We start from the raw sequence: 25,751 nt of genomic DNA, 5'->3' as shown, positions 1-25,751 counted from the left end.
GTAAAGCCTTTCCAAACATTCAGTGACAGATATAAATGGCTACTAGGCATCTGATGGTTTTTTAATTTACAAATCCAACTAGGAGAAGGATAACAACTACAATGTCCAAATTAAAAAAATTAATGCGTGCATCTATGTGTTTACGTATCTGTGAATTCCTCTGACATTATGAAGGGTGACAGAGCAAAACCTTTTATCCGCCAGTATAATTTAATCCAGGGCCATCCAAGGACGTGCACTCTCTCACTCACTCGCTCGCTCACACACACACACACACAAACAAACAAACAACATGCTCTATCCCTGATAAACAGTGAAGATCAGCATGTAGCTGTAATGGAACTCAGCAAAAACAGAAGACTCTCAAAATAAAATTTCACTTTAAAATGCAGTGAGAGTCACAAAAATCAAGTCTCATTCTAGCAAATTTATTTTGGTTTATATAATCATTTAAAATATACATCGATGACAGATTGTTGGACAAATCAGGGTTATAGTTAGCAAGACAGCGATAAAGAGAAGACGGTTCAAACAGGAACAGACAGAAAGTCAGAGATCATTTGCAAAAATATACTTTCATCCATCCCGGACCACCTCCAATCTCTCCTCACCTTCCTCTGATTATTTCCTGTGATAAACACTTGCAAACAACGAAACAGTTAAACAAATGACAGGACATTTGTCATTACTCTCAATACGGTAATCAAGAGTCCAATATTTGTAGGTGGGCCTTTACAGTGCTTGTGTTAAGAATAGCTCGTTTTAATTCTGACATTATTTACTCATCCTCATGTCGTTCCAAACCAGTATGAAGTACTTTCCTCTGAAAAACACACAAAAAAATATTGTGAAGAATGTCCTGGCCACTGTTTTCCATGAATAAAGACTTTTAATGTAGACTGAAGCTTTCAAGCTTCAAAGAGACAGATAAAAGTAGTTCACAACTCTTCCAAAGACATAGGTTATCTCTGTATGAGAAACAGATTGAAAAGTAAGCTGTTACACGATTTATGGTGAGCACAGTCTTGAAAACATCTTTCTTTTGCACTCCATGGAAGAAAAAGCCATACAGGTTTCAAAAGGACAGGGTCAGTAAATGATATCAGAATTCAGTTTCAGGTGAACTCACTGATCTGGGATGCATAGCATCCATGCTGCAGAAACACAGACGTCCGGGAGGAACAGGTATACACAGAGCATGGCTTCCATACTGACTAACACTGGTGTTAAACTTCTACTCTGCTTCTTAAATTTGAGGCCATTACTTATGGTGCATTTAACACCAATTATGCAATCTCTCAATATACCCACCGATAGTTCCATACACACACACTGACTTCATAAACAGAGGCAACGGTAACACCAATCGGTTGCCCAAAAGCCACCAACAACAGAGAGTGCTTCTTGTGGATGTTGGACGGCATGAATCACAAGGAGGAGTCTATTTTGTCGTGCAATCATTCTAGAGGGGAGGAGCCACGACAAAAAGGAGAAGCTTAAAGATGTGGCCTCCAAAAGGGAACGGTGAGAACCAAGCTGTCTCTAAGGGGACGAGCACTTGCAGAGCATTGCTAGTAAACATTATAATTAGCAAAATGGTTCCATTGCACGGTGTTTAGCAGAATGACTGCAGAAGCCACTGCTTTTCTCCAAGGGGTGGAGTCCCCACTCGAACAAGGGGTGTAGTTTGCTGCCATAGTTACTTGCAGATGGTTTCTAGGGCATCAAGGGTTCGTTTGATGTCTCTGATCTGAGCAGCTAGAGCGTGTATAGGTTGCATGGAGCGATCTAGCTCCTCACAGCGTGCCATGAGTGTGTACATTCCCTGGAAACACATACACAGGGCACACACAGATTAAAACACAAAATAAAATTAAACTCGCCTGACTAGATGAATATAAATGACTCACCTTTATACTCATGTCCACCGACTCTCCCAAACTGTCCACAGAATCTCTGTAGGTCTGGATATAACCCACACTTAAAGCAGTCATCTGGAGAGACAAGATTTTAAATTCATATTCGAGGAAATACGTGTATGAATGCAGGTAAAATGAGGTTTGCATACATAAAAAGTTATTTTTAAAATTATTTGGACACTGAAAAAGCTTTAAAAGTTTTAAAAACCTCAAACATATTCTGTATTTTTGCACTCATTTAACCTACATTGTTATTTGATCTTCTTATAACTAAATAATAATGAATTAATTTAGATTTAATTGTATCTACAGTACTACTTTTCAAAAGTTATGTCAAACTGATTTTTTTATAATCGTTTCTGCAGATACTTGAGATAGATGAAAAGTGACAGTAAAGACACGTATAATGGTAGAAAGTACTCTGATAAATACTTCATAACTGGCTTTTCTGTAGTAAAAGTCTGTGAAACAGTATGTGAATTGAAACCAGCACAAGAATAACAAAAAGGTGAAGTTTGTACTTTATACAGTCAAAAACACCTTGAGACCATGCGGCTAAAAACGAGTTAAAATGAAACGGCACCCTTTGTTTGCACTGTATTTTGAAATGCAGATTAAGTATTCAAATATTTTTTGGGAGGCTGCATATGATCCAGGTTGATACTCACATTCTGTATAGTTCCACTGAGGCTTCGCAGCATCAGTTCTACACTCTGAGCCACATCCTGCGTGTGTTTGTGCAGGTCTACCAGCACTGACGGGTCAATGGGCGGAATATCAGCCGGCCGACGCAAAGAGCCACGACCACGTACCACAGGCCCAGAACAGTCCGCTGAAGTAGCCAAACACAGATCAAGCATTAGTAATACATGACACAACGAATCAAAAAACTATTTTTTGACACCCTCAGATACTCACAATCTGTGTCCAGACTCGGCCGCGAGCTCATTTTAATCTTCTGTTCGAGATTTTTGGTTATGAAGTGCGTGAGATCTCCATCATGGCTGACCGTTCCCTCCAATTCGAGGGCACTGGATATGGTAGCTCTGCGTCCTTCCACCTGTCCGCCTCTAGGCCCGCCTCCTCGTGCTCCGCCCCCACACGCCCCACTGATCTCATCCAGGCTCTTACTGTCCTGCATGCCACGCACGACTCGATCTCGCTCTGGCACTGACCGCACACGCACCTCCGCCATCACGTGTGCCGGGCACGGAGAATCATCCAGGTCTGGCAGCAGAGGGGGTGTAGCCTGGTCGGGAGGAGGGGCTGGAACAAGGGGAGGAGCCTCATCTGGAGAAATGGAAGTATTTGGCTGGACTTCATCTGAAGAATCAGGATCGGCCCATTCATCAGGTTCTGAGCGAGTGTTTTCGGTTGAGAGCGTACCAACTGGCTGTAATTTGCGCAGATCGGTTTATTTGTTAAAATGTCCAAGATAAACAGTAACAGATATCTGAGTTACACAAGTTGAATATGTAATAATGTTACAAATTAAAGAAAGAATAGTTCACCCAAAAATTAAAATACATTTACTTAACTTCAAGTAGTTCCAAATCTGTACAAATTTCTTTGTTTCTGCTGAACACAAAGGAAGATATTTTGAAGGTTTGTGACCAGGCTGCTTTGGGTCACCATTGACTTCAATAGTAGGAAAACATTATACTATGGAAGTCAATGGTGACCCAAAAGAGCCTGGTTACAAACCTTTAGCAAAATACCTTCGTGTTCAGCACAACAAAGAAACTACTCCTTTAAAATTGTATCATTTATAATTACTATTATTAGCATGTTAATATTTGCTAGATTATATATAAATTAGCATTTAAAATAATAAAGTTCATAATTCGTAACAATTATTATCATTATTACTACAATTATTATTATGTAATCTGGGGAAATGTTTTATTATTACTAATGTTAGTATTTTAATACATTTTTATATGTACATAATTATAATAATTTAATGAAATGGAGCATACCACAGCATAGATTATATTTAGCTCTTTGAATTATTTAATTTAATTTATGCTAGTTATTAATTGTATTATTATGTTAAAAATAATAATTATTGTTATTTAATTAAAGTTGCAAAGGGGTGGGACATTTCCACTAAATATCTGGAAACTTTCCAAAAGTTTCTTGAAATTTTCGACCCCTCTGCAACTCTATTAATAAAATCAAGTTTATATTATACTATACACCTTTATTTAACTGAATGTGTGTCAGAGAGCATTCTTGATCTAACCCCTTACCTGTACAGAAATAAGAGTTTCCTTTTTTTGTTTGATCTCTCCCTTGTTGATACCATTCAAGTCTTCATCACTTGTCTCATCCTCCTCACCCCTCCATTCTTCCAGTTCTTTTTTAGAGTGGCCGTGAATTAGCTCAGTCTCACAGGAGTGTGTGTCCTCATGTGAGCTGTCTTCGGCTGGACTGTGCGCACATTGGTTGTGTTGAGCCAGTGAGTCTGAGTGATCTGTGTGTGACTGGAGTGTGTGTTTGTCTCTACATGAGTCCACGTGGTGAAGTGTGTGTTTGAGAGACGACCCCTCATGAGGCTCAAAATCTGCTCCATCCCTAAACTTTAACCCCTGGGTGGCGAATCCATGAGGTCCTGACAAATTTGAGGCCTTGGAAGAGTCATTGGTGTCCACGCCATTGCTTGCTTCTCGCACATCCTGACCAGTCACAGAAGAGCGGCTCATCCCTCCACCCGCTGCAACAAAACAATTCATCTTAATTATCGTTATCATTGCCAATAGTGATGTAAAGCTAAAGTTAAATGTGAGGCAACATAAACATATCATAAATCCTAATTAAAAAAATTTTATACTTGTTTTATATTTTATACTTAATTTATAAGAATGATCATTTATACAAGCTTATTATTAATTTGTATTTCATGGGTATTGAATGGTAAAATTCACCATACAAAGAGTATGCATTTTGCATAATGTAAAAATCGTATTATTATAATAAATCTGTTTATTTCACCAAAAGAAAAAAAAAATATGGCACTGCTTATTATCTATAACAGCAATATGAAATGTATCTTCTCAAACTACATAATGGGGAAAATAATATTAGACAACACTGCATATCCAATTTAAAACAGCATTACTTTAGCATTATTAAGATAATATAATGGTTTTTAATAATATAATTTAATTATTACATTGTTATCCGTAAATGTTAAAGTTTTAGTAATTTTTTTTTGTTTCTTTGTTTTCTATTTCTATTTATTAATTCGTTTATTTATTTAGTTTTAGTTATTTTGAAATTAAACTAACTGACAATGAGAAATAGTTCCCTTTCCAGTTGAAATAAGTGTATGTATATTATATTTTATTTCAGTTAACAATTACGCATCAAAAATGTTTTAATAAGTTCATCAAATACGCTTAAATATATTAAGGCTGTGCTATTAAAGGCAAACCCTTATTTTAACGATCTTGAGTTTCACTTAACATGTAAACACGGAAACTATGAAGCGCTTCGACCAGTTTTCTGAGTCTGTTTTGACAGCTGTCAGTTTACACGCTGACAGTTAATCTATTGGGAAAAGAATATATTGACCTAAGCAATAAAAGTAAACCCTAAAAAAGATTTTATCTAGTGATAAAGTCTCTATAATGACAGAGAAACTCAAATCATATGACGCTGAAAGCGCTAACAACGACTTTCGGGTCTTAAAAATCAAACAGCGACATTCTCACAAACATTCGGCAACACAACCCGACCAACCAGCCGCAGATCAAGCCAACAATAAATATGTTAATAAACGGATCAAGGAAGCGACAGTGGTCACCTGACGTTAGCTTTAAGATAAGCTTTAGCTGTGAAGCAGGCCTCTGGTTTCGCAGTTATTCTGCGAGATATCAGCGAAAACCCACAGCCTTCTGACTATTGCTGTTTGGGTTTGTGTTGTTTTGTCGTGTTTCAGATGCATGTAGCGCACGGTGGATTTGTGAAGTTAAATAGTTACCTGCAGCTCTTCGCCCAGGATGAAGGTTGCCAACTGAGTCCGCGCTAAATATTTGTCGTACTGAAACACAGCGTTGACGTTATAGTTCCTCATAACATGAAGCGATAACTCTCAAGGCGTGCGTAAAATTGCACGTAAACGCATTTTGTGTTTTATATACTCATGCCTTAATGTAGTTTATCATTGGGCTGAGTTATATAAATTATCAATAATAAACCTGTGGTTAATTATTCATTTATTTAAACAAAGAGAGATGTCTAGACAGCCTGTCCAGACAGACATGTAGTGAACGGATTTCACCACAAGGGGCGGTAGAGGCCGCGGGTTGATTCGGCAGTTACTGGCTCTGCTCTCTCCCACGTCCTGTGCAGTGGGCTGTGTGTATTTTTACCCTGCTCTCATTTTATAGGGTGGAATAAAAGGAATAGCCAACCACATCAGCAAACGTAGGTCAGCTTTGACCCTGTCACGAAACCCTGACCAAGACCGAAACCTCTAAGAACCTGTTATTATCCAAAAAACCTCCCCATGCAATAAAGCCCTCTGAAGTAGAGCCAGTGTAATGCTGTGAGTCAGTCTTGACCTTTGCTTACTCCCTCGACCTCTTTAGAGGACTGCAGTCAACATGAAACAATATTCATAAGTCAGTTTACATAAGAAATTGCATAGATTTCTAAGTGAAACAATTTAATATTCAATATTCAGCATGAAGCTGTGTAGGGCATGGTTATAAAGTCAGTATTTGCTTTTAAGAAGGCTTTTTTTTTTTTTTTTTTTTTTTTTTTACCAGGATGAAGGTCTGAAGGTCAAGTTCACCTTGATACAGTATTTCCATGTAAAATATGCTGTTATTTCCAGTGACAACAGTTGTCTACATTCAGTTAGAGAATTAACTATTGGCTTTTAGAAAGACTAAAACCGTAGACTAAAACATACATATGACTGCTTAGGTCCGCTTCAGAGGTGGAGAAAATTATTATAATTTGACAACCATTTTTTCTTTCTTTCTTTTTTTAATACTGTGGTTTAATGTATTAAGTGTATTAACAAAGTAAATATCTTGATTTCTTGTAAATATTGAACAAAGGCAGTCATCTTCCTTAACATAAAATAGTTCAATTCTTCTCACTTTCTTTCTGTTTCTCCTCCAGTCTCTCCCCCTCACTTCATTATTTGCATCACCGATCTCATTTACTCACATATAGGCTCTCCGAGTCTATTTGGTATTCAGTTCTGTGAGTGTTTTAAGGGGCACTTGTATCCAAGGCAACCCGCCTAGTCAATTTCCCAGTGTCCTGCCATTTATAAGTAGGATGCAATATACACTGATGCAATCATGGAATTCAAATGCTTGTCACACAGCAAGACCAGAGAAAACTCCAGCTCATGTTTGTGCATGTGAGAGTGTTTTCTGTTCATATTATAAATACTAATGCAGCCTCTTTTTTTGGTACTGTATAAAGCAGTATGTGAATGATATTATTATTATAAAGTGGAATACATTAAACAGTGCGATCCTGAATTCCGTTCTTATTCTCTCGATTTCATGAGAGTCATCCAAAACACTTTATTCAAGGTTGAAAGTCCATTAATGAAAACCAGATTTACAGTTAAAGGTAAAACAAAGTCACACGATTCACAAGGTTTAAAGAATCGAGGGCAGGATTTACAGGACAACATCTATTCTACATTTTCTTTGTTTATTTTAAGACTGTTAACAACATTTGAGTTTTGTTTGAGTCTCCTGATGAACAGAGTTGCTCCAACATATACACAGATCACTGCTTCTGTCTCTGTCATGTGGTTTGGGTCTGACCGCATTTGAATTTGTTCCTCTTCTCTCTGTTTATACAGTACTTTAAAGCCTTTAAATCCATTTTTCGTCATTTATTTTTTTGGTTTTCCATCCTTCTGAATGGAGGCCTTTCAGGGCGGGTGCCAAACCTCTTGGCAGTCATGCATCGTCCATGTGCAGAAGAAAGTAGCTGCCATTTCAGTCCAGTAAAATAACACACCCTTTGTGTCTCCGTCTATCCCCAGAGAAACACATCGTTCATCATCCTGCAGGATCTGCTGCATTTTGGGACTTATTCTTTCGTTCATTTATTTAAATAAATGTCTTAATGAGTGACATCAGAAAAAGAATTACACTGTATTTAAAAACTAAAAAGAAATAATACCATGTACAATTTTTACACTTAAAATGCAAGACAATATAAACAAAAAAAGCACAAAAACACAAGGAAAATAAATACCATGAAAGATAAATAAGGCAATGCATTTCAGTACAGATGAAAAAGTGCCATCAACACTGAAGTCTTTTTAAACAAAGAACATTTTAAGATGCTCCCTAACTTTGGAAGATTTATCTTTTATTCAACAGAGGATAATTTGGGGACACTCCCTTGCTTTTAAAGATTTATCAAATGTGCTTAACACAGTCCTGAAATAATCAGTTGGTTTTTGATATTAAAGTAAACACTTCTTTTTCACCACACCTATAGCTGTTCATTCTTAATATGCTTGGCGACAATCCTTCATATGATTCAGATACTAGCTTTGTTTCAAAACCCAGTGAGCTGCCTCACTGCCTACATAGGCAGCATTCTACTTGTTACTGAGCTCATTGGGAGATCTGACACTCTACAATTCTGGATAACACACATATTTTTGACATGCAATGAATTTTTCAGTTAGCATGTCTTAACATAGACAAAATATATGGTAAAATAATATGTTTTAAATTATAATACCGTTAATAAGTTTGAGGGTCAGTAAGAAATAATGTCTTATGATCACCAAGGCTGCATTTAGTTAATCAAAATGCAGTAAAATACCTAAAATATACGTTTTCTATTTAAATATATTTTCTAAAACGCACTCCAGTCTTCACATGATCCTTCATAAATCATTCTAATATGCTGATATGGTGTTATCAAGGAACATTTATTATTACTATCAATTATGAAATCAGCTGTGCTGATTAATATTTTTGAGGAAACAGTGCTACAATTTTTGTCATCCCCCATCTTGCATGTATTTTTTTGAAACCTGCATGCAGGCAGCTCAGTAGGTTTTGAAACAAAGCAAATGTCTGCTGTTATGATGCTGTGTATATGTACTGTGTATATACTGTATATTGCATGTTTTGTCGTATTCTTTTGTTTCGAGCAGCTTTGTAAACACCTGTGATTGGGTCTATGCGCTCCTCGGCAGCCTCTGTGCTGAACTCTGCATTCGGCTCCGGTTCTTCCGCCCCTTTCCTTTCTCCTTCTCTCCCCCTCCTCTGTGCCTGGGCCGGTCCGCTCTCTTTCTGTCCTGCTTGTTATGCTTGTGGTTCCCTGATTCCTTCTTGTTGTGGCGCTGACTGAGTTCTTTGCAGTGTCGCTCCAGTTTGCCATGGTTGATCAGTGCCATCACATCTTGGTACCATGGCTGGGCGGAGACAAGGGTGGGGTGCAGGGTGGGGCTCCACACAATTAAACGAACGGTGACGGCTGTCCAACGGAATCCATGCTCTTCGAGCTGACAATGATAAATGCCGCCGTGATTGAGCTCAGCCCGGGGAATGAGGATGCCCCTGTCAATGACAACCAGCTGCTCTCCAGATGTGACCTGGAAGACAGAAGATTTAAATTTTAGAGACATCTCAATATTTGATCATGTCTTTAGTGCGCATGCATGAGTGTGCATGTACCTTATGCTGCTCCAAGCTGTTATCGCCGATGTCTTTAAACCAGGTGACTGTGGCATGGTGAGATTTGGGTAGACACTCCAGGTATGTGCTATTACCCAAGGCAACAACTTGTGTCTTCTCCTCTGCGTCCACCTGAAGACCAGCTGAATAACAGCGTGAATAGAATATGTCAAATTAAATATGTAAATTAAATGAAAGAATTAGGGCTTTAATTACATTTAAATTTAATAATATAACAACAATGACAACAACAACAATTATTATTATTATTACAGTTTTCTGTTGGCGTATATGCATATGTACGTGGGATTTTTCACATGATAATAATAATATTATAGTTAGAATTATTATATGACAAACACATGGGATTTTACATAAATTATAAATACATTATTATTAATAATATTTCGATTTTTAATTGAATGTACTGTGCACATACACATGCATTTCACAGCACAAGCACTGAATTAATTACTTTACATTAATTCAAAGGTTTATTCAACCTTTCGGTTTCAATCCAGATTTAATGAGCAATGAATGAAATAAAATAAAAATAAAAATATAAATACAAACAAAACCGACAGTGCTGTAGCAGAATGTTTAGCAATAGTAAACTCCTGGTTGCCTTTGTCTCTTACCTCCTTGTCTGACACACTGGTTCAGCGGGTTGCCGTCATCATTAACCTGACGAATATTTCTTCTGCAGACAGCAAGGAATGTTTCAGATCAGATTTATTTCAGATACCCCAAATACCAACACTTTTTGCTTTCAGTATACAGGAAAATGCTGATGTAATGGAGTCTATCGAACAAGCTGTCCATACAAGTGTGAGATGCATGTCACCTGCGTGCATTTGGCATGTAAGGGCTGCAAGAGTGGCCATCCCAGGTGCAATATGGGTCTCTAGCGAGACAGCATTCAGCGCAGGCTTGGCCATACAAATCACAGTGGAACAGACCCAACTGAACCACACCCTCTGCTGATCCAGCAAACAGCCACTGCTGGAAGCAAAGCACACACACACACACACACACACATACACACACACAGAGAGAGAGGCACATTGATATTGGCTGTGATACTGTTTATCGTTTTTTTTTTTCTGGGCCAGAAAGCAAACATCTAAACCACATTCTCATATACAGCTCCAGAATTACAGTGCTCTTTCCATCCCACATCTTCAGTTTCCAGCGAGTGCTTCATGGAACAAATGTGTGAAAACTCACAGTTTCATTTGAAATATCTTCCACCCTCTCGCGTTGCCATGACGACAAGATTTATAAAAGTGTGTTGGTGTATGTTACATGTATATGTTTGTGTAAATGTGCTTTCAGTGATGAACGGGGTACCTTTTTCTTGGATAGCGTCATGGCAGTGATTGGTGACTTGTTCTGTTGAGTGACAGGAGATGAGCTGTTAATATTTCAAGCACCAAAGGCCATCCATATGAATCTGCAATATTAAAATTTACCTTAAAAACCTGAAGCTGTTCCAGAGTGATTTCCTGATTCTGTCTGTTGGCTTTTGGCAGGTGAATAGCTTTCAGAACCAAGCCCGAATCTGAATGCACACATATAATACACACAATATTTACAAACTCAATTGACATGTCAGATTATTGTAAAATAAAAATCTGTTTATTGTAATATTCATCACAAACACACACCTGTACCAATAAACAGCACGTCATATTGTCCATCCACCGCCTCCACTCTGTCCACAAGGAGGCGGGTCAGTTTATAGGGCACGCCCACTCTGATGAGCAAAGGATGACCTCCAAGAGGACGTACAACTTCCTGCATTAAAGGATGCGTCCGGCTAAAAAAGATGACCTCATCAGGATATTCCCTTGTTGATTTGAACCCTCCATATGTGCTGCTGGGACACTGAAGATTGACAGAAAGCTAAGTATTATGGTCCAAAAATGATAATATACCGCTGTAATGCCTAGTTCACCTGAAAAAAAAAACTCATCGTATGGAAACACTCACTGTGCCAGGTCTAGGATAGGGAACTCTGCCTGTATATTCCGTCCATTTGTACTGTTGACCCTCCCTATGAAGGAAATTTCCCTTAAAAGCTCTAATAATATCCTGCATGCGGTAAACACACACAGCAGATCCATTCAAGACATTGCTGTTGAGAGAGGAAACAAACACACATAAAAATAGAAACATTAATTATTTATTGCTCGAGAGATATAAATACACAGCATCACTCAGCAATGTATGGAGATCAATCACAATTACAACAGAAATACTCTTATTCACTTCTCCTACATGCTTTTGACCAGACATAAACCCAAGTAAGACCAAACACAAATGAAAGTGGCACGTCTGTTCAAGCATGAAGCCAGTCGGCGACTCTGTGAGGGTAAAACGTCACCTGATCTGAATTGAATTGAATCTGGGTCTGCAGTGAAAGCCACATTCTTTACGAATCTCTAAGAGATTTAACACACTCAGTGGAACAGCTTAGCAGGGAGCAATAACACTGTCACTCTTTCCTTACAGCTTTTTCTATATCCATACTTCATTGTGCACTCCACCCTGTGCAACCCTCTCCAAAACCTTAGACAGACACACACACACACACACACACACTTTCACAAAGATAGATGAAGGAATATGCTATTTGAGATGGCTGATGTAAAATTGGTTCAACTTCTAATGTGTTTTAAACATCATGGGTGCACCATTAATGTCATCTTAGGCCAGCTGGAAAGTATGACTCAGTAATACTGCAATTTTTATCCACACCCTTAACCACATACACACTGTCATAATGTGCATGTTGCTCTTTTCCATACAATTAAAGTGAAGGGTGAACAGAGGCCGTCAAGCTGAAAAAGTGACAAAACAGCGTTATAAACGTACCGTTAAAGTAGTAACGTGACTTCTGAACCCATACAACAACTGAATATTGTGAGCAGGTAAATATAATATATTTAAAATGTATATATGTATAAAATAACTGTTGGATAAGCTATTTTATAAACTTTTATTTTGACTTGAAAGTTTCTTAGTTTATTACTTTACTTTAGAACATAACAATAGAATATAACACATCGGTCGTGTGGATATGATGGTGATTTTTGTCATTCATGAAGCTTGGCAGTCCCTAGCCACCATCCAGGGTTTTATTATGGAAAAAGCAGTACCGATATTATATAAAGAAAGTGAAATGAGTTTGGAATGACTTGAAGCTGAGTAAATGATGACAGAGATTTCCTTTTTAATGTCTGCTCTTAGTTCAGCTATGATTTTAGTCTCCAAATGTGAAATGTTTAAAATCTAATTTCAGGTCAGTTTGTAAGACTCACCTGGTAGTGGTGAAGAGCCCATAGATGAGGGGGTTCTTTTTATCCTTCCCATGCTGAATGAAAATATCCTCTACACAGAAAGACAGAAAACAGCTTTAGAATATTAAACATGCTTTATGTGGGCTTTAGTCAGTGCAACTGAGAAAGAGTGAGTGTGTGTGGTCTCTAGTTTCCTCTCAAGGCTGTATAAACTTATGAAAAGAATATTTACGTGGTCACACTCTCTTTCACATGCAAACGAATGTGTGTAACGCAGCATTTTTGTGGTTTCATTTCTGCTCACAAACACACACACACACACACCTTGTGTTTCCATGTATTATGGAGACTCTCCATAAGTGTAATGGTTTTTATACTGTACAATATGTGTCATTGTCCTACACCAACTCTACACCAAAACCTACCCCTTATAGGATACTACTGGTATTTTTAGATTTTCACAAAAAATAATTCTGCATGTTTTATGAGCTTGTTTCCTCACGGGGGCCTAAAAATGTCCCCACAAGGCCAAATTTACTGGTATTTCTATTCTTGTGGGGACATTTGGTCCCCATAACATGATAAATACCAAGTGTACATTCGCCTATATCTTCACAATGAACTAGTGCTGTTGGGGGTACGCTAGTTCATTTCTGCATTCCAGCCATGTCAGATATAATCACATGCCTTATCAAATCAAACACACGCTTGTCTTTTTTCTGTGAATTGTGGGAACATTCCATAAACTTGTATCACTTTTATATTTTTAATGTGAAAAAAAGTAAGGTTTTTACAATTTCAGGTCCTCGCAATGTAGCATAGAAAAGTACACACACATGCACACACGAGCACACACACATCAAGATGGTTCACAACTGGATTTGAATTTTCCATTAGACAATAAGCGATGGCCCAAAATAATAAAGAAATGTTTTTTAAAACTATAATAGTAAACAAAAATGTAACATGTAAATGACCATGAACTTTACAATGTGCACAATATGCAAGAGCGGGGTTTTAAAAGAAATGAATGTACGTGTTTAGCAAGGACACAACAAAAGTGACAGTATCTTACAAACAATTCTATTTCAAATTAGCACTGTTCTTTTGAATTCGTAAGTATAAGAGAATAAAAAAAGAAAACATTAAAATCTCTTGACGACTTTGATCAAGCACACAGCTCTTGACGAAACAATAAAAGATATGGGGCACAACCCACCAGTTGGAAACCACGGTGTTAAACATTCATGCTGCCGCGGACACGCTTTTGAAACCTGAGATAGATTTACTGACTCTTGTAAACTGTTAAAAACTGGGAACATAAACTAGATCGGTATTATAAAATGGTTGCAACCGTTATTACACACCGCCCTGGGCTAAAACCGCACACATAAACACAGGCGCTCCGTTTTCCCCTCATATTTTATACGCAGACCAAAAGATTCCCTTTAATTAAGCATTCACACTCCCTCTTTCTCTTTCAATCCCATTACTATCCCTCATTTCTGTCTCACCCCTCCTCCCTCTCGTTGGGATTGTTTTCACTACCCCCTATTCCTTGGCTCTTCTTCTTTTTCACTTTTGCAGGGACGCTATAGTTGTGTCAATTTCATCCAACAAAAGCTTTTGTTCTCCTTGAGGGCAGATAGTTTTGTCTGCCCTGCACTTGTTGACACTTCTCTATCCTGCCCCTATTTGTCCTTATCCCTCCTAACCTCCGACTCTCCTGCTCTCTGCTCTCCTCCCTCATCCTCATCCCGAGGTAGCCAGTAGATTATGTGGAAACAGGATGGGGGTGCCACCGTAGACGTGAAAATGCACACACATACTGGTGGCCTTCAAAACATTCAGCAGACCACCAAGACAAATGGCACATGCACTTGCGCACGCATTTTAAGATATATTTATTACTATGTTTTTCAAGAATATATAACTTTAAGGGTAAACTCAGGTCACTTTGGGACACAACATTTTTATATAACCATAAGAAAAATTTTCTAAAGTACTCATTTTCTATTAATAATATAACTATGTTTAGAGACAATATATATGTAAAAATCAGTTGTCCCTATCTCCATCAAGAGCACATTAAAGTGATTTCTAATGATTTCTGGATGTTTCCATCCAAAGATTCAAATTTAACTTATGCACAATACTGGAATGTTACACAAAACATTTGCAGATAAAGCACAGTTTTCAAGAGAACAAATCTAAGACAACAAAATTGTCCTTTCCTGATAAACTGGCACTACATATCACTAAAAAAAGTAGAAGAAACCACTTAAGCTAATCATTTTGAAAGGTACTGTAAACGTACACACACACATAAACACAAGGCCTTCAAAACCAATCCAGCTCAATTTCAGCTAACAAACACACCAACTCAGGGAATCAACTGAACATTATTTAAAATCCAAAACATATCGAACACTAATTCAGTTCAGCTTCAAAATCACAGCCACAGAAACTGGCAGAATCATCACCACACACACGAACGTAGACATTATCTAAACTTATTTACACCAGACTGTGACGCATTCTGGAGCACCTTCAATCTTGCATACCAAAACACACGCCAGTCAATTTTTTCTTAAAGACGTAAGCTTTATCTCTTCCATATTTCTCACTACCTTACAATTCTAACGCTACTCTTCCTGAAAACTGGCAGTTCTCATCTTCTATCATATTGTCAGTTTATGCATGTTTCTTTATACAAGCTATAAGCTTGCGCTTTTCCTGGTTAACATTCACTGACTGCAGTGTGGTCTGGCCCATCATAACTATGGCGAGATGAGGGTCCCTGATGCAGGGGGAGATTTTAGGAGATGTAGTGGTTTAGAGGCCATGGAGCACAAAGTAAACAAGACAGAGAAGAGAATTCTTATAGATTACCACCATAGGGCAGCTAAGATGAGATGCATATTCACATCACAGCGTGCTTACGTTATACAATAATCAGAACATTTTTGCAGTTACAAGTAAAACACTAAAGTATTAACCAATAAGAACAAAGCAGTTTTGGATGCTCTAAATACTTTGGCAGACTAAGAAATAAACACATTTCACAAGTCCCTAAAACTTGAACATAACTGGACATGCCCTGAGTTAAACAAATTACATAAACTCAGCTGTTTAAAGATTGCCATGGCGCTGGACAATGAATAGTTCCTTTCAGAGCCGCTTGCTGATTTGATAAAGTAGCAACCAGATATGGAACCCATTCTTGATTTCTGATTATTGCTTGTTTTATATCACATTTGGGTGGAATAGTTTAGGGGACGTGCTATCTTCAATGCAATCATCACTGATAACTGAGATGAACATTTCAACATGTACTGTATGCGCTGTAACGTGTATATCTTATAGATGTATGAGTATGAGACTATAGTAAATCTTAGTCAGAATGAGGATTCAAGAATTGTTTATTCTGTGCAAGGTCTTTGTTTACACAGACTGATTGATAAGAAACTGGTTTCTGTCTGAGTCTGTGTGTGGTGTGTGTGTGTGTGTGTGTGTGTGTGAGTCTACTGATAAACTTTGTTCCATAAATCAGGGAAGTTTGGGCATGTGGCACACACACAGCATCAACAGCATAATTTATATTCTAAAAAATGTACAAGGTTATCTCAAAGCCTTATTTAGTTTGAGAGATTTGCTTAAACCTTGCTAATTAGGTAACAAGGTGGGAGTGATGTGTGTGTGTGTGTGTGTGGCATTTATCTGAAGGTGTGTATTACTCACCGAGTTTGTCAAAGTGTGTCTGTATGCCATCGAGTCCTGGTACGGAGCAAATAATACGAGTTTTCTGAAAGGTGCTCCATTTATGAACCAAACTACGTTGACCACCAATATCATTCTGAAAAAGAGAGAAATAGATAAACACACTGATATAGTACCATATTACCACAGTACATACCAAACTACAGTAATGCCTTATTTTTTGCACATTTTGTACCATGCTTTTTTGAACATGTCCATGCTAATGCAGAGTTTTATGGACATATGCCCTGCTAATACCATGTTTTTGGATAGAAACTGTGCTAATACCTTGATTCTTAGACATGTACTAGGTTAATACTGTGTTTTGGGCATGTTCTTTGATGCAGATGTAAATACCCTATTAAATGAAAATGGTAATCATTATATTCAATGACATACACAAAATGTATTACCATCTGATATCATCCCTATACCGTGGTGCCACTACAGTACTTTTTGTAGCTTATCTTTTTTTTGTGATATCAAAACTACACAAAATCCACCAGACAGAAATTTTAATAAAATAATATTTCATTTTATTTCTGTTTTGTATCTTCTGTTTAGAACACTTGGAACACTAAAAATGGAACACTAAACATTAAGTGTATTTTACTTCAAGAAAACACTATATTGTTTTACTTCTGTATAAATGTATCTGTATAAAAACTTTTTTATTGCAATAAAATACTTTTAAAATAATATCAATACATTTCACTAATATTGCATTTATTTTCATTTCTGTTTGGATCTGCATGTAACACTTTTTCATTTTGATAAAAACCGTAATGTATATTTCATAATTCTGTTACAATTTCATAAGACAGAAATCCACCAGAAGAACAGTCAGAGATATATCACCCAGCACATCCTATCAGATTCCCAGAGGTGGTCATACAGGCACAGGAGCCACACAAGTGCGGTTAGGCACGTAGGAACACACTATTAGATACCTTGCAGACGCGGGCGACTCTAGAATAGAGGACCTTCCCAACAGCCCCCTCTGCTTCCTGTGCGCGCTCAGTAAAGAACACGTAGACCTTATCATCCTCCTCATTATCACTCTCTGACATCGCTGCAACATGCACAAATTCAGCGCCTGGAGAGAGCGAGAGAGACAAAAATACGGTTAACTAACACATGCATCTGTTATTGTGTAAACAATATGGTAGCATTTTCTTGTGTCTAACTGATAGAGCACAGTGCACCCAACCAACCTGGTGAGTGTATTTTTGTAAGTTTGTATGTGGGGTTGTACACACACGTATATCACCTTGCAGCCATGTAGAGTCATATTGTTCAGTGCGAATGGCATGTCGCTCCCCCAGACTCCGAATAAAAGCAGTGTCATGACTTAGAAAGTCAGATGAGATGCCAGCGTACAGCTCTCCATCTGAACAAACATGTATAAAGATTTCGATCAGAGTTACTCTGGCATGTTCTTACACAAACAGATAAACTCCATACAAACTATAAACATGCTGTCTTACCTATGATGGCGGTAGCTGTTCTCTGGTGAGGGTCATAAGGACATTTTCCCTTACCGGATTCGGTGTCTTCATACTGCAGCATTTGTTCCTCAGCCTGAAATTACCATTACATTTTTTACAGTTAAAATTGTTCATTTTTGCTTATACAAATGAATTCTACTAAAACTTTTTTTATTTGACTTAAAATATTAAAATTACATTTAAATTATTTCAATAAAATATTTTTTTGATCTGAGTAAAACCTTTTTAATTTTAATAAAAAATCTATAATTATTTGAATAAATAATACAATTTTTATTTCTGTTTGGATGTGTCTGCTTACATAAGAATAGTTCAATTATTTACTATTTTACTTTAATTATTTACTTATACTATTGGATTTTAATTTGAGCTATTTATTTATTAGCAATATAATTGGTCACAAAATTGTTTAATCTGTCTATTAATGCATGCGACATGCACACTACATTATACAACAAGAAGAGGTGAATGCTGGGAAATGTAGTCCTTTACCCTGAGGAAGAGGTTGGTGGGGATGAAGGCACAGCGAGGGTTGAACGCTCCAGTCCCACAGGCATAAAGATGTGTTTGGTTATACAGCTCTAACACACGCAGGAAGTTTCCACAGTCCGTCTGAGACATAAAAAGGAAACTATCACAGTGAGGACTGAATTGATTTTTTTGCAATTAAACAATCGAAGAACAGCTGTTTAAATAAGCTGTGTCTCATAAAATAAAAAAAAAATTACCTGCTGGTTTTTTCCAGCCATGATACAGTTCTGAATCCGATCCGGACTTGCAGGCCAGTATATCTGAAATACAGCGCACATACACACATGCACAGATGAGAATCTAATCTGTTGCACAAGTGTGCATACAAGCTCCTTTCAGTCATATTAAATGTTGATGCATATTTCATCATGTAACAAGTGAGGAATCACAGTTGAATGCCACCCTGGCATTACTCAGATGAAATCATTATGAATATGCACCAAGTTATGCAGACAAGCAGGGATGGGCTCTCACACATATACTTACACAAACTTATCCAAATACACTCACCTGAGGTCCTTCATACAAGAAAAGTTTGTCATACACAACCAATCATACCCAAATTGTTGGCTTTTTGTCTCAGTATCAATGAGAACTGAAAATGTTTTTTAGCCTGGGACAAATTTCAGAAGATACGAATGTGCAAGTAAAAACATTCTTGATAATACAGCATTTTTGGGTGAACTACAATTCTTCTTATTTACTATCCTCAGCTTGCTTTCTTCCATATAATGAAGGGATCTATACCATAAAAGTACAACAGCATTAGTTCAATAGATTTATATATTATATATTATTTATATATTCCAGTGGCATATCATGTGTGAAATACAGGCTGTTTATAGTGCTTTTATTAGACAGCCCGCACTTTCATTGTACGGAAAAGAGCAGCATTAATATTTTGTTAAACTTCTCCTTTTGTGTTACACATACAAAAGAGAGAACATAATGACAGAATGTCCCTTATTTAAGGTTCGTACATGCCTTGCGGGGGGTTTGAGTAATATCATCCAAGCTGGTGGACAGCAGATGGTTTTTCATGCCGATATATAGACGACGACCATCTTCATCTGGCAGCAGAGAGTTCAGATCCCCAGCAGGCAACAAGAGAGACATGAGCCTGCCGCTCCGCACCAGCTCTAAGACAGAGAGACAGAAAGAACGTGAACAGATTGTTTCATACATTTCAGTTATGAGTAGACCCTCGTGGCTGAATTCAGCGAATATGCAGCATTGCTGTTTTCCATCACAAATCTTTATTTCTGACAGTCCAATAAGGAAAACGCAATTCAGCTTTATTGTTTTTTATGGGAACGGAAAAAAAACTGAATTCTGCCATGCAACAGAGGGTGAATTTCTGTGGAATATCTTGGTCAGTTTTTACAATATAATTAAAATAAATGAGGCTGTCGAGATTTAAAATTACCATATCATAAAATGGTCTATAACTCATGTGCTATGGAGTTGTATGATAGCTTTATTTGAGGAACAGGCTGAATTTTAAATTAGTATTCAGTGGAATAAATTAAAACTCAATGGCTCAATGATCCAGATCCATTAATTAAAAAATCCATGGTAGGATAGAGAATAATGACTTAAATTCGACCTCTCTTTCTTACACAAATCTGTCATATGACTTGGAATATAATGGAATGTAAATTTCACTTTTGCATTCTTTTTTTTTTTAAACTTAAAGCCCCAGAGGCAACCACATCTCCTTTGTACTCCATGGATGATATAAAGCCAAACCACGGGTTTGTAACAACAAGAGGATGAGTAAATGATGAATGTTTATTTTTGTGGGTGAACTATTTCTTTAAATACATTTAAAGAATAAATGCAGCAAGGTATTACAAATAAAAAGTTCATGGAAAAAACCCAAAAGAAAAGCAATAGAAGTCAATGAAAAGTCAGTTGCTTCAATAGAACATTCATTAAATGAATCATGGTAACATAATTGACTCAAGTCAGAATGACTTTAGTCTTCTTTAATTCTCCACCAAAGTAACATTGTACTCTGTACTTTCCCTAAACACAATGAACTCATATAAACTCATATGTGGACCAGACAGACTCACCTTTGGGCAGAATAACCTGTTTAAAAAATATGAACAGTCGATAAGACAGACAGCGATAAAATAACACGAGATGAATAGAATAAACTCAAAAATGTTAAACATGCCATCATAGGAAATCAATTAATTACAGTAAAAAAAAAAAAACAGCAAAATAAATAAATAAATAATAATAATATTAATATTATGTTGGTTGTTCTATAGGTATGAATGCTTATCACTCATCATTAAAATATTCTCTCACTCACCCACACACATTAAAGCGTTTCAGCTGTCATGAGGGACATGCACACAATCTGTCACAGCCTGAAACCTCACACATGCATTCCTAGCTCTTTCTTAGTGGCACCATTGCCCCTTTCTTAGGGGCAGTTGCTGTGGTAACAAGGGTGTGTATGTGTGCATGTGCTAAAATCACTCGGCCTGGTATTCCACCTGTCTCAAGTGCTTTTAACAGGAAGTGAGGGGGATTTCATGACTAGGTGGTCTGGAACCTGCCAGCTCCAGACCTTAATCAGTTTGACACTTGACCTTTTTAGCCATAAATTAAATTAAACAAACAGTGAAACATTTTGATGGTCTTACACAATTAGTACAACTACAACTGTCATTTTCCAGTCTTGCACACACACACGAGCACAAAGTGAGTCACAAAACCTTCTGTCCATCATTCTATGACCAGCTGAGGATATATTTAGCCACATAGAGACCTAGTGCTGTATATTTAACCACAGACAAGCTGTGAGTGTGTATCTGAACATTAGATTACCTCAGTCATGAGAGAGACTGATGAGAAATTACTCAATTTGTGCAAATATGTGGCGTGTGACACAGCTAAGAAACATTAGCTAACTTATACATAAACAAGTACATGATTGCAAGAGTACACTAGTAACAACGTACAGGTTAAAATGGTAGAAATTATATTTGTTAGCAATCTTCATTTTATACCAGACATTAAATTTGACATGTTGCCTTTATAATTAAATATAAGTATTAAAATTAGTAACATTAAAACTAAAATAAGAATGTTAAAGAAAGGCGAAAGATAAAAATATAACTAATACAACTATACAACTAATTTTAAATGCAAAAAAATATATAAAAATGTAAACTAATTCTAAATATTTATAAACACTATAGAAAATACTAACATAATGCATTCACTGAATGAGATTCTGAAAAGAATCTGAAACAAATTTTAATCAAGAGCTTGTGATTAACTTAGTAATAGTAGACTTAAATGGGCATTAAATGTAACGTGTAATGTGTAAAACGGGATTTGAAACCTGTTCACAAGCACACACCTCTTTTACTACAAGTGTGGATAGAAATATGTTAAGGTGTATTTTCTTAGGAACTTTTAAAAACTTTTCCCATAGTGCTAGCCTACTCCACGCTTCCTGTGCAAATTGAGTTATCAGCTATTACTTTTCAATCCACCGGCTGGCATGTTTTATGTGTGTGGTAGAAATGTTAACAGGTGCGACTACAAGTCTGTAACGGAAGAACACGAGTATCATGCATCAACAGAGACAGCTAAAATAAACTGGTGAACACAATCCCGTGTTCTGGAATTTCTCAGCTCTCCACAAGTCAGACCTACTAACCATGACCTATGACCTGGGCTGAATATGAGTATGCATCATAATTATAGCGCTCAAATGCACACAGACATGCTCACTTGGCAGAGGTTAGAGTGGATAATTGACTGATGCTCGTGTTAGTTATAATCTCACCTACTGAAGGCCAATCACCTGCAAAGTGACCAATCAAAACCGACCAGCTGGAAAATGCATTTTATCGATCTGCTGGACATAATGGATATCTAATTCCACTTGTATCCAGTGGCACAAAATTCTTAGTATGTGTGTGTGTGTGTGTGTGTGTGTGTGTGTGTGTGTGTGTGTGCTACCCAAGAGCTGTCATCTATCATCTCATCAGGGAAATCAAGCCAAAATGAGCTGTGCAATAATTAACCACCAGCCGCTCCCCTACACAAACACATACTTATGCTCTACCCTTTGGGAGTCTGTGTGAATGAAAGGCTAATTGGGTAATTAAGGGATCCAAGTCAACACAACACACACATTCATACAGATATACACGGATTAATTATGATATGTACCCCTCTCGAACTTTCTAAACACAAACATTCTCTCTCTCTCTCTGTTTTCTCTAACATATACTCTCCCCGATACGCAGAATGGTGCGACAAACCAATGAATGTATCCATGCAGGGTTTTCTAGGTCATGGAGAAACACACTACCAGTATCAGTCTACACAATTTCACACTTACACCGCTGTCGAACAACAGCTACAACTGGGTTAAAAGAGAGAAAGAGTTTATGCATAGACCAAAGCTAGAATGTTTGTCTGATTCTGGGTCCACGAGGAGAGCAAAATCTGAAATCATCCACAATGTGGGAAATATTTTAATAGACATACCAAATAATTTATTCTGAGTTGAAAGAAAAGATGCAGGAAGGTATTACAAATAGAAAGCTCATGGAAAAAGCTCAAGAGAAAAGCAGTCAGAATAACTCTAATAAGTCTTTAATTGTCCACCAAAGTAACACTGTATTCTGTATTTTCCCTAAACACAATGAAAAAATTACATGAACTTATTTAAAATTATATTATAAAGTTAATACAACCTGAAATCAGTTACATTGTGATTGTGTAACATGTCCGAATTAAAATATTGAATGTAGAAAGGCTTACGAGGGACAGGAGATTGAAAACACCTAAATATCAAAAAGAAAAGTCAATGGAAAGTGAGCAGCCTCACCTGAGTGCTGGAAGTGCAGTCGTGGTTGTGATGGTCTCCATGCGTTCGTTGGAGGTGCTGCCAGTGAAATTAAGCAGAAGAGAGCCAGCATCCTCCTCATGGCTGACACACACACACTATGCGACTCTAGCTCGAAGTAAACACACACACTCTCCCTCTCTGAGTGATCTGCTCAAAAATATAACACACACAAATGGTGTCCACCTGATGTCAGCATCACGCACCTCTGCGTAAGTGTGTGTGCAGTGCAGTGTAATGTAATCCTGCTCAGGTCAGCGGTGCAGCAGAATCCTCCCTCGGTCTGTCTTCCGTGTTTATAACATTGCTGTCTGAATTTGTCTTCGTTTTTGTTCACTCTCTTATTGTCTTGCCCTCTGCATCTTTTAACTCTTTCTGATCTCTCTCCTTCTCCTTCAGCCGTCTCTTATCATTCACTCCTTTCTTTCAAACACTCCCCTGCTGGGAAGGAGGGAACTGTCCCAATTGTGCCCACCCCTCTCTCGCTCTCTCTTTCTTTCTATCCATCTCTCCCTCCCTCCCTCCCTCTCTGTGTATATCTTTTTTTAAGAATAAGACAGCTGCTGAATGTGACTCTCTCTTAGGATTCATTTGCCTAATGGCTGTTGAAATCTCGTGATGGTTTTCTCTCTTTTCATCTCACACCCTCGCTGTCTTGTTTATGCACACACACACACACACACACACACACACACACACACACACACACACACACACACACACACACACACACACACACACACACACACACACACACACACACACTCAATGCACTCCAATTAAATCTAACAGCATCAGGATTAATGGTAGCTGAATCAGGTCACATAAACAATTAACAAAAAGATCAAAAGAATTAGAAAATGAGAATGAAAACCCCCATTGACTTCACAGCACACTAGCATAAACCCCCTCTGCCAATCATACACACACACACACACACACACACACACACACACACACAACTCTAAAGGATCATAGCTATAATATACTGTATGAAAACATCACTGAACTCATCCGAGATGCAACCGTGTGGATTTGACGCCCTCTAGCGACTAAACGAGGATTATTGTTTTAAACCCATTTCATTACAAGTTTAAAAAAAAACTCAAATAAGACGCCACATTTCACTTAATCCGTGTACAAATTACACCGAGGGGCTTGTGTTATCCTAAAATTGTTTATTTCGTGAAAATTACTTGTCTTTCCGTTTGTTGCACGGTTACTTAATAAACACACGGACATAAATTATGGATTTGAGTTTAAAGGTTATCCTACTTGTATATTACATTACATTACATGACAATATTAACTGTTTGATATAATTTTATACAGACCTGTTCATCTGCATCCAGGTTCATTGTTTTATAAACAGCTAGCTATTGGATTAGCCACCAGTACAACCGTCCAATTTAAATCCCCTCTTATTTTCTCTGAGACTTTTCTTTCTTCTCTTTAATAACTTCCGTCCATACTGAATGATTACCATCCATTTACTATAAAATTATCGCTAAGTACAAATATGTTCTTATTGTTAGAATCAGGAAAAAGTCGATCGTCACTATACAGGTTAATTAAATATATATAGGAAATATATAGGAAATTAGAAATATAGCGATGACTGTTATGATGACTGGCCACCAGGTGTCGGTGTTGGATAAATCTAGTTTTGCAAAACTGTTGAACAGTTAAAAAGTTTATATTTCAGTCCCTTTGTGGGGCGGGGGCAATCTCCACAGTGCAATTTACAGTACAGGTGTTGTACCATACAGTATAATGAAATCACAGCGTAATCAAAAATAAATAATAAACAGCCTACATGAATAGGTTGAAAAGATCTCTTCCTGTCTCGGTCCATGAAAAGTTTAGCAGCGCGGATGCTCTCACTATATAGGATGTGACGGTGTGAGGGGTTGATCGTGATGTTTAAGAGTCTGAACAGTTTCTTCCTCTTGGCCACCAGCTCCAGTTCAGTTTAGTCCCCAGGACAGAGCCTGCCTTCCTCAGCATTTTCTCTACGCCGCTATTGGCATGTTCCCCTTTAATGTTGTTTCGCCAGCACGCCCACTGCGTAGAAAGCTTTCTACCACAAACCGACAGAATCTGTGATGGTACCGTGGAACCGCATAATGCATTATTGAACAGCCTTCTTAATATCAAAATTATGG

General features: G+C 37.5%; 2 protein-coding genes across 3 annotated transcripts; both read right to left on the bottom strand.

The window, feature by feature from the left end:
- Positions 1–412: 412 nt before the first annotated feature.
- Positions 413–6,042, bottom strand: borcs6 (BLOC-1 related complex subunit 6). Its single transcript, XM_043246820.1, has 6 exons — positions 5,905–6,042; positions 4,172–4,635; positions 2,838–3,312; positions 2,588–2,751; positions 1,911–1,994; positions 413–1,825 (listed from the first exon to the last, which is right to left on the bottom strand). Exons 2-6 carry the CDS (start codon positions 4,622–4,624, stop codon positions 1,700–1,702), a joined length of 1,302 nt encoding a protein of 433 aa, XP_043102755.1. The 5' UTR covers positions 4,625–4,635; positions 5,905–6,042; the 3' UTR covers positions 413–1,699.
- Positions 6,043–7,426: 1,384 nt separating this feature from the next.
- sema3h (sema domain, immunoglobulin domain (Ig), short basic domain, secreted, (semaphorin) 3H) lies at positions 7,427–24,071 on the bottom strand. 2 transcript variants are annotated; one of them, XM_043246801.1, is made up of 17 exons: positions 23,569–24,071; positions 19,686–19,840; positions 18,899–18,961; positions 18,663–18,782; positions 18,150–18,243; positions 17,933–18,052; positions 17,613–17,758; positions 16,645–16,759; positions 12,925–12,994; positions 11,594–11,738; positions 11,269–11,488; positions 11,074–11,162; positions 10,952–10,993; positions 10,446–10,603; positions 10,240–10,301; positions 9,602–9,744; positions 7,427–9,519 (listed from the first exon to the last, which is right to left on the bottom strand). In XM_043246801.1, exons 1-17 carry the CDS (start codon positions 23,666–23,668, stop codon positions 9,103–9,105), a joined length of 2,259 nt encoding a protein of 752 aa, XP_043102736.1. In that variant the 5' UTR covers positions 23,669–24,071; the 3' UTR covers positions 7,427–9,102. The 2 variants fall into 2 exon arrangements, with proteins under 2 accessions (XP_043102736.1, XP_043102737.1); XM_043246802.1 differs by having other exon boundaries at positions 10,446–10,600.
- Between the last annotated feature and the right edge of the window lie 1,680 nt (positions 24,072–25,751).

Source organism: Puntigrus tetrazona, chromosome 8 (genome assembly GCF_018831695.1).
Source record: "Puntigrus tetrazona isolate hp1 chromosome 8, ASM1883169v1, whole genome shotgun sequence".
Taxonomy (NCBI): domain Eukaryota; kingdom Metazoa; phylum Chordata; class Actinopteri; order Cypriniformes; family Cyprinidae; genus Puntigrus; species Puntigrus tetrazona.
Note: the sequence above shows the minus strand (reverse complement) of the source record. Positions and strands in the feature narration are given on the sequence as shown.